Genomic DNA, 12,771 nt, shown 5'->3' with positions numbered 1-12,771 from the left:
TTGTGCTACAGTAGAGTGTCTGTACAATAGTAATGGTATTGTAAACAGTAAAATTGTGCAAATGGCAGATTGTGCAGTCGGTAACAGTAACCAGTAATAAGTAAAAAGTAGCTTAGTACATGAGTAGTGTTTGTAGTAGTAGCTGTAGTAGCTGTCATTGTGGGAGGATGCACGTTAGCTGTATGAAAGCATATACTGCCGACTGAGTGTATGCTCACGAGATAAGTAGTATTTCAACAAAATGTTTGGTGGACAGGTTATGTATAGACTTATCTGTAGGTACCAGAGCTCTTTTAAAGTCTTAATTGCGACAATAGAACAACCATCATCTGATTTATAAAAGGGACTTTATTTGCAAGTGATGATATAGCATTTCTTACATCCAATAAAAGGACACAATGTCAGACTATCACATGCAAAGCAAAATATATACCTTATTCCATTCAATATATTTCTGTGCTATTTATATTGGCTGAAATGTGGGAATGCTTTTCATTTTCGGCCTCCCTTTACCATTATGCCGTGAAGCCACTGCTTGGATAAACCTTGCAGTAGCAATTCTTGAACATTTATGTAACACATTCACAATGACATTCCCCGTCTGTCCTGTCTCAAAGATCTACGTCCAAATAGTGGTCTCACTTCTTTTCATCTGAGTTATGATTATCTTTGGAGGATGAAAAGAGACCACAAAACATGGCAGGATGTCCAATACCCTAGTTGGGAGTGGAGTACAATATTACATTAGATTTTACAGTACATTTAAATGTTAAAAGGCGAAAGGCCAATAATTGCAATATGTCTGTTAAATGAGATCAATACAGACTGGCTGCACAATGGATTAAATAACGAATTTTCCAAATTACAATCACCTCTAAAGAGGAAGAAGTGAAGTCAGCAGAGTCACACTGAAAAAGTAACTGACTTAATCCTGGACTTCTATAAGACTTTATTTGGGATTCAATGTTGAAAAGTGCACCACTTATGTTTGTAAAGCATCTTAAAAATTTATTACAAAAACTTTCCACATACACTCTCTCATACATCCAAGTATCTTCCTCGAACTCACAGGAATGCAATGGGCAGTAAGCTGCCAAAGTGCAAAAGAAAGGAATGATCTATGCATCACCAATACCTGGAGCACAACATGATTTTGAGATTTACAGTTTAGGTCTAATCAAGTAATATGGAAAAGCTACATATTCATTTCAAGTTGTTAAAAAGAGGTCATTGCATGGGGATAATGTAATGACTTCACTCAATATGGAGCGTGGAATAAGATAATTGGTTATTAGACATTACATGAGCAAACAAAGATTAGAACACAATGATTTAAACACTCCATACAACTGATGTAGGGAAGCTGCAATAAAAAAAACATTATCATCGATAAGACTTTAAGTTTAAATGCTGTTTTCTTTCCTTTCATGTTTATTTCTGGCTATAAGGTAATAAGCAGAGCCATTTAAATAGAGAATAAAGAGATTGTCACAGTGTCACTTTGGAATGTGACTTCATTTAACTAGCTGGATTGAATGTAGGAATGTAGTTACTGCTAGTCACAGTCTTCCTTGTACAGGCATGATGGGATGTAAAATATCCATATTAATGTACACATATACAGCTATATACTATGTATGTACAAACAGATAAACATAATCTATGCCAACATACTTGGCTAGGGTATTTGGCTGTAGGTCGCTGTGTGACACACTTATTCACAAGTTTACATTTGCCATGTCCTTCTGCTAACAGTCCAAAAACACCTCATGGCCTTCACCATGTCAGTCACTAACACAACACAGTTTGAGAACTGATGGCATGGAGAGTTCAGCTTAATGACATCCAATATTAGAGGGACGTGGGGCCCACTGCAGGATGTTAAGAGTGTTATGGGGAATGTGGAGAAAATGTGATGGCTGCCATGTAATGGTACTTCACAGCGTATCCTTGGAATGGTGCTGCTTGTCCTCATATGCGGTGCACAATGGAAACGCTCAGCATTCTATCTGGGACTGCAGCTGCCTGCGCAGGGTGAGTGTGCGCCTGTGTAGCTGCTGCATCTGCTGCATGCGGTCTCGCTGGCGGGCCAGGTTCTGTGGCATGGGGTAGCGTTGGCAGCCATACAGGAAACGGTATGGGATTCGTACATGGCAGGCAGTGGCTCGGCAGCGAGGCTGGGGCATGGGCGGCAGCAGCATCCAGCGCTTCCTCTCAGCACAGTAGCGGTAAGCCTCCTTGCGGTACTGCTTGTCCACGTCATCGCTGTTCTTCCAGCCTCCAATGATGAAGACATCCTCATCAAAGTGGCAGATGGCAGCGCCCTCGATGCTGGTGACTTCCGGGGGCAAACTCTCGAGAATCTCATCGGAGATGCGCAGGCTGATCTTCTGCCGGGCCACCTCGTCTCGCACAGTGTAGCTCTTGGGGCAACAGGAGGCTGTGTGATAGAAGTTGGTGGAGGCCACAGCCATCTGGAATATGCAATAGTTATCGATGAGAGGTAGGGAGTCAACGTCTTGCCATTGGCGGCTCTCCGTGTCATAACGCGTGGTCACAGTCTTCAGCCCATCCTCGTTATCCGTGTCAACTGGTGTGCGTGCCGTGACATACACATAGCGGTCCTCCACGCTCACAGCCTTCACATCCCGCAGGATCTTGGGGGCTGATTCTAGGTTGTGCCACTTGTCCTGCTCAGGCTCATACACACTCACGTCTTTGAACCCTGGGCTGAAGTTGCCGTGGCCGCCAATGCTGTAGAGGATATCTTTGATACAGGTTAGGCCAAACGAGTGCTTGCGTGTGGTCAGGTTGCTCACCTGCTCCCAGGTGTTGCGATTGGGGTTGTATCGTTCCACCGTCTTGGCAAATCCCGGTTCCATAGATCCGGCTACATAGACATGAGACTCTGTGGCAGCGATGGCATGGCCATCCAGGTGGTTGTGAATATGCGGCAAGTTAACCCAGCGGTCCTCATAAATGAAGTATCCCACACACTCACTCAGGTAGTCTCCACCCTCTGACACCCCACCCACCACCATGATAACATCCATGTTTTGGCCAAAGCGTGGCTGAAAGGATGCCATGTGAGACGACCAGAGCTCCATGTCAGCTGACTTCAGGTTCTCAAATCGGATGGCGTGGCCCTCCACGGCCTCCGACACCAGGCGGAGACAGGCCTCATTGGCAGCCACTAGACGCTCGTTCTTCACCACCCTGGTCAGATAGGTGGGCTTGATCTGTGGCAACCTAAGGAGACGAAACAGCTCCTCAAAAAAGCGGCCTCGCTCCTCTGCGTTCTTCTGTACCCATTTCACGACAGCCTCAAACAACACCTCCTCCGAATCCACGGTGATCTCAGCGTCGGACAGCCAATCTCGAACCAGGTGAAAGGGCAGCGTGTAAAATTCGTCATCTTGGATGACTTTGTGGAAGTTGCGACGGATCATGTCTGCAGCCCGCAGAGCCAGCTGGTCCAATGTGTACATATGAGCTAGACTGTGGACCGCCACACAGTTGGTCAAACTCAGCTTCTTCTTTAGGAACTCACCACAGAAGTCCTTCAGCTGGAGTAAGAGGAACCTGCAAGCCAACGGAAGCAATAAAAATTTAACAATGACTTTGTTAAAAGAAACACTCAACGGTAGGGATAGTGCTCAACAAATAAGGAGCAAAATAATCCAGTTAGTCAAGTAAATGTTCTATGAGACAATACTAAGCCTCTATCACGCTATAAGCAATGAACAGCTATTGACTGCTTATAGCGTGAAACAGGCTTGTACTGTCTCGTCGAAAATGTACTTGACTAACTGGATTAAATGTAACAATATAAATTATACATTTTATGAACTTTACACTCATCCTAGTTTGGCTGGTTCTGATTAGGTCTATGTTTATTGCGTAGCGCACACACATACAATAGCCTTTAATTTAACCATAGATCAGTCACTCGGCACCGGCTTGGTCTACTGTCTGTCAGAAACATCCAGACATACTGAGGGCTGTCCATACCTGTCAGCGAGCTCCAGTACTTCATGTACATTGCAGGTGCTCACGTGTATTTCACCGGTGTACATATACTGGATGACGCTTTCCACCGTCTCTGGATCCGGGCCCAGTTCTGAGCTCCATTCCTTCATGTCCACCCGTCCGGACAGGGACTCGGAAAACGTTCCCCCCAGCAAAGGGGTAAAATAGTCGGTGGCCGCCGCCAGCACGGAGCGGTGCGCGGAAAACTCGCAGGTCTGGACGCTCCCAGCGGCCGCCCCGCTGCTGAAGGCCAGCGTCACGTCGCAGAATAAGCCCTGTTTCCGCTGCTCGTTCTGCCGGCGAGACAGCTCCGAGCAGTGGGAGGAGGAGGTGAAGTCCTCGGCCTCCTCCGTGTCCCCGTCTCCGGCGAGGGCGCTGGGCGTAGAGGTGCCGCTGCCGCTCCGGGCGGAATCCTCCGGGTTTGGGGCTGCAGCCGCCATTCTGTCAGAGTACGTCGGAAGTCGGAATGGAAGTAAAGTAGTGCAGGACAGGATGCTACATACGCAGGCACACATACAGGAGTTCAAAACAGAGGATTTAGCCGAAGTCAGTTCTGTATTCGTCACCTCACCTCTGCGCGTTAATAGAAAATTTAAAGGGGAAGGCCACCGAAAGTGTCTTCTATGACGAAATCCATGTCGGGTTTTTTTGTTTTTTTTGTTTTGTTTTTAAGACTTTCGTCTGTCATTATCCCCGCCAGGTGGATAGCTGGAGGGGATTATGCACTGGACTAGTGCCGCACGATTTGGTGAAAAACTCATATTGCGATTATTGTGGACAACATTGCAATTTGCGATATAATAAACAAATTCATACATATACAAATAATACAAATTTGTCGTGTTGCCGCGACATGTCGCGTGTAACAGTCGAAATTGGGACGTGTACCTTTAAGACGTACTTGCCTGGACGCGGTTGACGGCACCTTGCGTTCTTTTGAGTCTTTGAGTGACACGCACGCGGTGAACAGATGCACGTTATTTTGGCCCCTGTTCTTCTTTTGCCTCTCAAGAGCAACGTTTAGGTTACGTGTGGCCTCTGTGCTGTTCATGTATGATCGGTGAACATAGTGGCGTGGAGACCTGGCACCGTAATGTAACCGGTTATTTTTTTTGCCCGGTGCGGGATTCGATACGGGTGTACTGCACCACAAGGCGACATCACTAACCGCTCGGCTAAAGGGTCAGACCCGTTAGCTAGGAGCTAACGTGTCTTATTAGTAGTTTACAGTATGGTTAATGTATGTAATACGGAAAGTAAGCAGTGTGGACATCCCTATCTCGTTGTCTTCTCGACTCTGAGCTAATCAGCCATCCCGGGGCTCTTGCTAACTAGCCACATGCTGCTAGCTCTGTCCACCTACACCAGCCCAACTTTACAAGCGACTTTCATTTTGAATGTTTTACGCAGTACCTCTTTCTGTTCAATGTCGCTGAGCTTGAATCCAAAAATCGCCATATAACAGAGGACGAGTTTTTTTTGCCACCAGTTCACCAGCGTTAACCTGCTCGTTGTCATCGGTATCCATTTTCCCTTCTTTCTGATCTGCATACAGCACACCGGATAGTCATGTGACCTGCACACGCTTCACTGCCTAAACAGAGACTGATTGGCCATCTCTTAATTATGGGCGTAGATATGCAAACTGAACTCAAGCAGACGTTCACACGCACATTTTATTATTCAATTAAATCGCAGCCTTTTTGCTGCTGACATCGCGATTGCGATTACAATTAGATTAATCGTGCAGCACTACACTGGACCCATCAGCCTTTTTTTTTGTGCAGTTATGACTGTATGATGAAAGACCTCATGGTTGCAGTGATTCAAAACCTTTGAAAAAGGTTCTTGCTATCACCGCGCCCTCTCTTCTTTCTCTCTCTAGCTCGCTCAACCAGCGCTACTCTGAGTCAACCGTTAACATGCGTGCGCATGCGTCACTGACGGTTGACTCGGATCGGGCAGCGACATGATCAAAAGTGATTAAGTACTGTGTTGTAAGCATGTGTTGGTTTATGGTAAACATCAACAATCAAATGTCCCCCGTCACCAATTGCAATTTCACAGTCAAGGAAGGCCAACCTGTCATTTTCACATCCTCCTTGGTGAACTTGATGTGGTTGTCCACAGAGTTAATATGTGGTTGGTGAAATGTGGTATGTCCTGAGATATGATTTAAACCCAGGTGTCGTCCACAAATCTGTACCAGTGGCTAGGTGGTGTCCCTGGATAGGACATCAGAGCCCTCTTTTCCGCTTCCTCCATATATGAGTTGGCCATTACAGGTGAGACTGGGGAACCCATAGCACACTCATGCCTCTGCCTACAGTACTGTCCCTATGTGAAGTACGTGGACTGAAGACCGCTTCAGGAGCAGACACACTTGGTCAGTGTTAAGGGTGGTCCTGTTGCTAAGAGTGGGGTCGTTTTGAAATTTCATACGGACTACCTCCACTGCTTCATCAACAGGGACGCAAGTGAAGAGAGACGTAACATCATAAGAGACCATTGTTTCATCCCTCTCCATAATGATGTCCCTCACCTTCAGTGGCGCCCGTTTTTCATTTTTGGACACATACAATATAACAATTGTCTAACACGTTACAATATACACTGCTCAAAAAAATAAAGGGAACACATAAGCAATGCAATATAGCTCCAAGTCAATCACACTTTTGAGATATCAACCTGTCCAGTTAGGAAGCAACACTGATTTGTGAATCAATTTCACCTGTTGGTAAATTGTCTAATTTCCACCAGGTGGAAATTAGACAATTTGCAAGACAACCCCTATAAAAGGAATGGATTTGCAGGTGGTGGCCACAGACCATTTGCCTGTCCTCATGTTTTCTGGCCGATCTTTGGTTAGTTTTTCATTTTGCTAGTGCCCTCACCACTATAGGTGGCATGAGGCGGTATCTGCAACCTACAGAAGTTGCTCAGGTAGTGCAGCTCATCCAGGATGGCACATCAATGCGTGCTGTGGCAAGAATATTTGATGTGTCTCCCAGCACAGTGTCCAGAGCATGGAGGAGGTACCAGGAGACACGCCAGTACACCAGGAGACGTGGAGGGGGCCGCAGGAGGACAACAACCCCGCAGCAGGACCGCTATCTGGTCCTTTGTGCAAGGGAGGAACAGGAGGAGCACTGCCGGAGCCCTACAAAACGACCTTCAACAGGCCACTAATGTGCAGGTTTCTGCTCAAACAGTGAGAAACAGAATGCATGAGGATGGTATGAGGGCCTGACGTCCACAATTGGGGCCTGTGCTCACAGCCCAACACCATGCAGCCCGATTGACCTTTGCCAGAGAACAGCTTGGTTGGCAGATTCGCCATTGGCGCCCTGTGCTCTTCACAGATGAGAGCAGGTTCACACTGAACACATGTGACAGACGTGAGAGAGTCTGGAGACGCTGTGGAGAACGTTCTGCTGCCTGCAACATCCTCCAGCATGACCGGTTTGGCGGTGGGTCAGTGATGGTCTGGGGAGGCATATCCTTGGAGGGCCGCACAGACCTCTACGTGCTAGCCAGAGGTACCATGACTGCCATTAGGTACCGGGATGAGATCCTCAGACCCATTGTCAGACCATATGCTGATGCAGTGGGCCCTGGGTTCCTGCTCATGCATGACAATGCTCATCCTCATGTGGCCAGAGTGTGTCAGCAGTTCCTGTATGTCGAGGGCATTGATGCTATGGACTGGCCTGCACGTTCCCCAGACCTGAATCCAATCGAGCGCCTCTGGGACATCATGTCTCGTACCATCCGCCAACGCGATGTCGCACCACAGACTGTCCAGGAGTTGACCGATGCCCTGATCCAGGTCTGGGAGGAGATCCCTCAGGAGACCATCCGTCGTCTCATCAGGAGCATGCCCAGACGTTGTAGGGAGTGCATACAGGCACGTGGAGGCCACACACACTACTGAGCCTCATTTTGAATCGTCTTGAAGAATTTCCACAGAAGTTGGATCAGCCTATGTTTTCATTTTCCACTTTGATTTTGAGTATGATTCTGAATCCAGACCTTAATGGGCTAATGATTTTGATTTCCATTGATCATTCTTAGGTTATTTTGCTCTAAACACATTCCTCTGTCTAATAAATAAAGATTTTCAGCTGAAATATTTCATTCATCGAGGTCTATATTGTGTTTTTAGGTGTTCCCTTTATTTTTTTGAGCAGTGTATACAGATACATAACACATTAAAACAGAATTGTTGTGGAACTCAAAATGTAAGCTGTACCGGTATTAGTCTATGCACATCAGATATTTAGTAACATTAACTGAAAAAAGGAAGAAACTGAAGTATTTCAGTATGCGATTCCTTAACTCTCATATTGACAGTTTTCAACTAGCCTATACAGTATACTGCAACAGCATAGTAGAATTCCTGAAATTCAGTCATGGCTTTTGGTTTTGGTGTGCCACCCCAAGATTTTCAGTGGCCCCATTTGGCCACCCCGGTGAAAAGTTTCTGGGGGCGTCACTGCTCACCTTATCCACAAAATCCATAGTGTTCTGAATGTGATGTTCCCCAATCCTCTGAATAGTTCGCAGGGCCATTTTAACTCTATTTAATGACAATTTGCATATGAAACCGATCGGTGGTTTTGGTCGTTATGCAGCTGTGTTGTTTATAAGGTTGGGGATACCTGCAGTCAGCTGAGACTGACAAAGTCACTTAGTGATGATGAAACGTTTCTCTCACTAAACGTTGTGTCCATACAACTGATTCAACTTTCTGGGATTTCCTTACCTGGATTATTGAGCATGCATCAAAATATAAAGGAACAACTTCCTCTAGGTTGCAGGCAATTCTTGCCCGATCTGAGTCACCCGTGGATGTGAGTCGCGCATGTGCGATCGTAAACTTTTTACCCAGCTTTATTACATTGTAACGACCATGAATGAGTAGACTCGATAGCCGGTTGGCTAACAGGCTGGACCCTTTGGTCGAGTGGTTAACGCAGTCGCCCGTGGTGAGGGAGACCCGGGTTCGTGTCCCGGCTGCCCCTCAAATTTGCTACATTGGTGTCAGAAGTGGGATGGTGAGACCGTGAGGCCATCGGAAGCGCATGCGCCCATGAGTGGGGGAGCTGATATGCTGAAGCGCGGGGATGCGGTTCCCGAAGGGGGTTAGTGTAAGGACAACGGATGACTAGACTCGCTAGCCCTTGGGTAATAGGTCGGACCTTTTAGTTGACTAGTTTGCGCAGTCGCCCGGGCGACGCAGGTTCGTTTCCTGGCTGCCTCCTGAATTCGCTCCAATATTATGAAAATAAGGACAGGGTTAGGGTCAGACCAACATGGTCGCATAACAAACCTTTTCTTTTTGGAAAGTGCAAGTTCATATTAGTCTTGGTCGCAGTTGTGTGAGGCTGTGCATTTTTTTTCTTTTTTCTTTTTAGCTTGGGCGCTGCAAGTTAAAAACTTTATATATATACATCCCATTTAATCGACTAGGGCGCTGCGCAGAAGTCCTATAATGGCAGGAAAACATGGTTTTTTCTGTCTGTGTGTGCGCATCTCTCCGCGGCTCATACTACTGGGCCTGTCATCATTACTGTGCACAGTTATGACTGCATGATCAAGGACCTCTCGTAATTGCGGTGATTCAAAACCATTGAAAAAACCTGTTTTACACCGCAACTGAGTACCGACTCAATTATTTTTCCGCCTAAATCCAAGCACCGGAAAGGGGAGCTACACCTCATTGGGTGCTGCACTGTGTGCACTCTTCTAGTTTATGTTCTGGGAAATTCTATTCAAGTTCAGTAGATACAAACCAATTTCTAAATTTGCTGGATTTATTCACAGCACTTGCATCATCATTCTCACGTTGTGGAAATATGGAAATGATATGAAACGTACTCTTTATTTCAGCATTGCAACAACATTAGATAATTTGTTCAGACGGTTTTGGTAGTCTAGCTCTCTAACGTGCAAGCTGTCTAGACCAAAGACGTTTTGCTGTTATCCAGCTCTTAATGGAAATCAGAATAAGAATACCCGTTGGGTAAACCTCATATCTGATATCCAAGAAAAATAATGAAATAGCAGGCATGACAGTGCAGAGAAGGGACTATAATAACATGACATAGACTTTGTTTCAAATCATTTACCACGTCTTTGTAGTGAAGGTTGAAGTCTACCCAATGAGATTTAAAGATAAATCTTGACAGAGTCAGCAGCTGGCTGGATGGCATCCAAAAGAGGTTGAACAAAACACTGCTCAATTAATGCCAATGTACCGCATGATACATAGCGATTCAGGTGGGGTCCGGTCAGGGTAAAGTTTATCATGAAATAACTAGAAAAATTACTAAGTTGATGTTTTTTACACAGATGACGCAGCCGAAATGGAGTACAATTAGTTTACCGGGCAATTGTTCCGCAAATAATGGTTTATCATATGGAAGACCGTTATGGAACTAACTTCAACATTTTAGCGTCGACGAGATGGCGGACATGCGCAGTGGGTGAAAGGCGTCACCGCGCACCCACTGCGCCTGTGCAGAGGTGCAGACCAGGCATGGACCATAATGCATCCTCCCATCATGTGATGTCTCATCTGTCACGGTGAGCACCCGCATGTATACATCAGTCACCGAGGGAGGATCGACTGTCCCCCAGCTGTAACCCAAACAAACGGGTTTGTCCTCCATAAACAGCCCAGCTTAAAAGTTAACGCTGTTCTGACACAGCGCAACCATTTTAATGGGTTGACGTGAGTATCTGTGGGGCATTCAACGAATATCGCTTATTGCAAGAAAATACGGCAGAGAGAACTTAATAACATTGCGTTTGTGCTGCAAAGTCCTCAAAAACAGAATAACAAACATGCACACCCGTTTCATAATCGACTAACAGCAGGATACACCTACACAACAAGCCAAGTGTTAATGGGTCCTCCGTGCGTGTCGGATGGGGCGCGGCGGTTGGGTGATTAATGAATAAGTTTGTTCTTTTGTCTTGGAGATGTTTGTGGTTTTCAATTAGGTCCTCAAGTTGCACCAGTACTGGGGGAGATTAAGAAGAGTAGCAGTAGTAGTAGTAGTAGTAGTAGTAGTAGCAGTAGTAGTAGTGGTAGTAGTAGTGGTAGTAGTAGTAGCGGTAGTGGTAGTAGTGGTAGTAGTAGTAGTAGTAGTAGCAGTAGTAGTAGTGGTAGTAGTAGTAGTAGTGGTAGTAGTAGTAGCGGTAGTGTAGTAGTGGTAGTAGTAGCAGTAGTAGTAGTAGTAGTAGTGGTAGTAGTAGTAGTAGTGGTAGTAGTAGTAGCGGTAGTGTTAGTAGTAGTAGTAGTAGTGGTAGTAGTAGTGGTAGTAGTAGTAGGAGCGGTAGTAGTAGTAGTAGTGGTAGTAGTAGTAGCGGTAGTGGTAGTAGTAGTAGCGGTAGTGGTAGTAGTGGTAGTAGTAGTAGTAGTAGTAGCGGTAGTGGTGGTAGTAGTAGTAGTAGTAGTTACGTGGCTGTTATCCTGGAAGAAGAAGATTTTTTTTCCGGTTTGCACGTAGACGAACCAGAAACGCGGGTTCCAGGTTGATGGACCAGAAACGCCGTAGTATTGAACAATTTTCTGGCGGATTAGCATAAACTGTACTTTGACTCTAACATCATGTCAACTTGTTCAGATGGAGATAATGGGAAAGAAATGGATTGGATGATACCTAGGTATATGGCTTTACAAGAAAGAGAAACGAGACAGAGCGAGAAGTTGGCCGGTTGACAGTGAGAAAAAAAGGTATTAATACCATAAAAAACCAAGAACCAGTCAGAATGAAAGGCAGACAATTATGGATCAAGCACAAGAAACCGAGTGGAAAGTAATAATTGAATTCAATAACTGAATTTAAATTAAACTTAGCAGAGCGATGGAGGAAGAGCTTGGCAAAATAAAATATGCTAAGTTTATGAATAACAAATGAGTGTTGATACATGCATTTAGCAAACGACAGCAAGAAAAGATACTTAGAATGTCACTAAAAGAGGAAAGGATGAAGGCTCATATCCCAGGAGCAATGGCAAAGTTGAGAGGCGTTATCTCAGAAGTCCCCCTATGTCTATCGAAGATGTTAAAAATGAGATGCAAGGAGGAAAACTAATTGATGCCACAAGGCTTAAAAGTAAAAAGGATGGCTCACTGAAGGAAACCCTATCAGTTGCACTTCAGTTTGAGGAAAACCCTCGCTAAATCAGTGCAAATGGGATACAGGAAATACAGTGTGAGGGAATAAATTCCCAAATCACTCAAGTATTATGCATGCCAAAGAATGGGGCACACAGCACAGCTGTGTAAAGGAAAGCTAAGGTGCGTGCGATGTGGAGGCTAACACGAGTATGGAAAATGTGAAAAGGATGCCAAGGCTGAATGTTGTAACTGTGGAGGAGAGCACAGTTCTGCATATGGAGGCTGTGTAGTGCATAGAAACCAGAGAAGTCCAGAAAGTTAAGATAATGGACAAAGTTTCATACGCAGAAGCACCAAAGAAAGTAAGGGGGGTAGGAACAAACAACAGGAATGTTAGTGGAATGGCTCAAAGAAATGCAGTACAAATTGACGACAACACACCTGAAAACCAGGTCCAAACCCAAGCCCCAATAACTACGCAAAGTGTTTGTGATCATAAATGTAAAGTTAACGAGGAAACTCTAGTGGTGAACAAAGTGAACCTTGTGGCCTTCGTCTGCCACACCATTAATGTTGCATCACAGATGAAAAGGAAAAGTGATAGAATTAGG

General features: G+C 45.4%; 1 protein-coding gene across 1 annotated transcript; it reads right to left on the bottom strand.

Moving 5' to 3' along the window:
* Positions 1–336: 336 nt before the first annotated feature.
* On the bottom strand, positions 337–4,493 carry LOC130119603 (kelch-like protein 11). Its single transcript, XM_056288153.1, has 2 exons — positions 4,012–4,493; positions 337–3,582 (listed from the first exon to the last, which is right to left on the bottom strand). The coding sequence occupies exons 1-2, from the start codon at positions 4,467–4,469 to the stop codon at positions 1,998–2,000; spliced, it is 2,043 nt and encodes a 680-aa protein (XP_056144128.1). The 5' UTR covers positions 4,470–4,493; the 3' UTR covers positions 337–1,997.
* Positions 4,494–12,771: the final 8,278 nt, after the last annotated feature.

Source organism: Lampris incognitus, chromosome 10 (assembly GCF_029633865.1).
Source record: "Lampris incognitus isolate fLamInc1 chromosome 10, fLamInc1.hap2, whole genome shotgun sequence".
In the NCBI taxonomy this organism is placed as follows: Eukaryota; Metazoa; Chordata; class Actinopteri; order Lampriformes; family Lampridae; genus Lampris; species Lampris incognitus.
Note: the sequence above shows the minus strand (reverse complement) of the source record. Positions and strands in the feature narration are given on the sequence as shown.

Bases quoted from the DNA above. Each gene is read 5' to 3' on its own strand.
- LOC130119603 (XM_056288153.1), bottom strand. From the start codon at position 4,469: ATGGCGGCTGCAGCCCCAAACCCGGAGGATTCCGCCCGGAGCGGCAGC. The intron at 3,583-4,011 runs GTATGGACAGCC...GTTGGCTTGCAG, and splicing joins GTACTGGAGCTCGCTGACAG to GTTCCTCTTACTCCAGCTGA.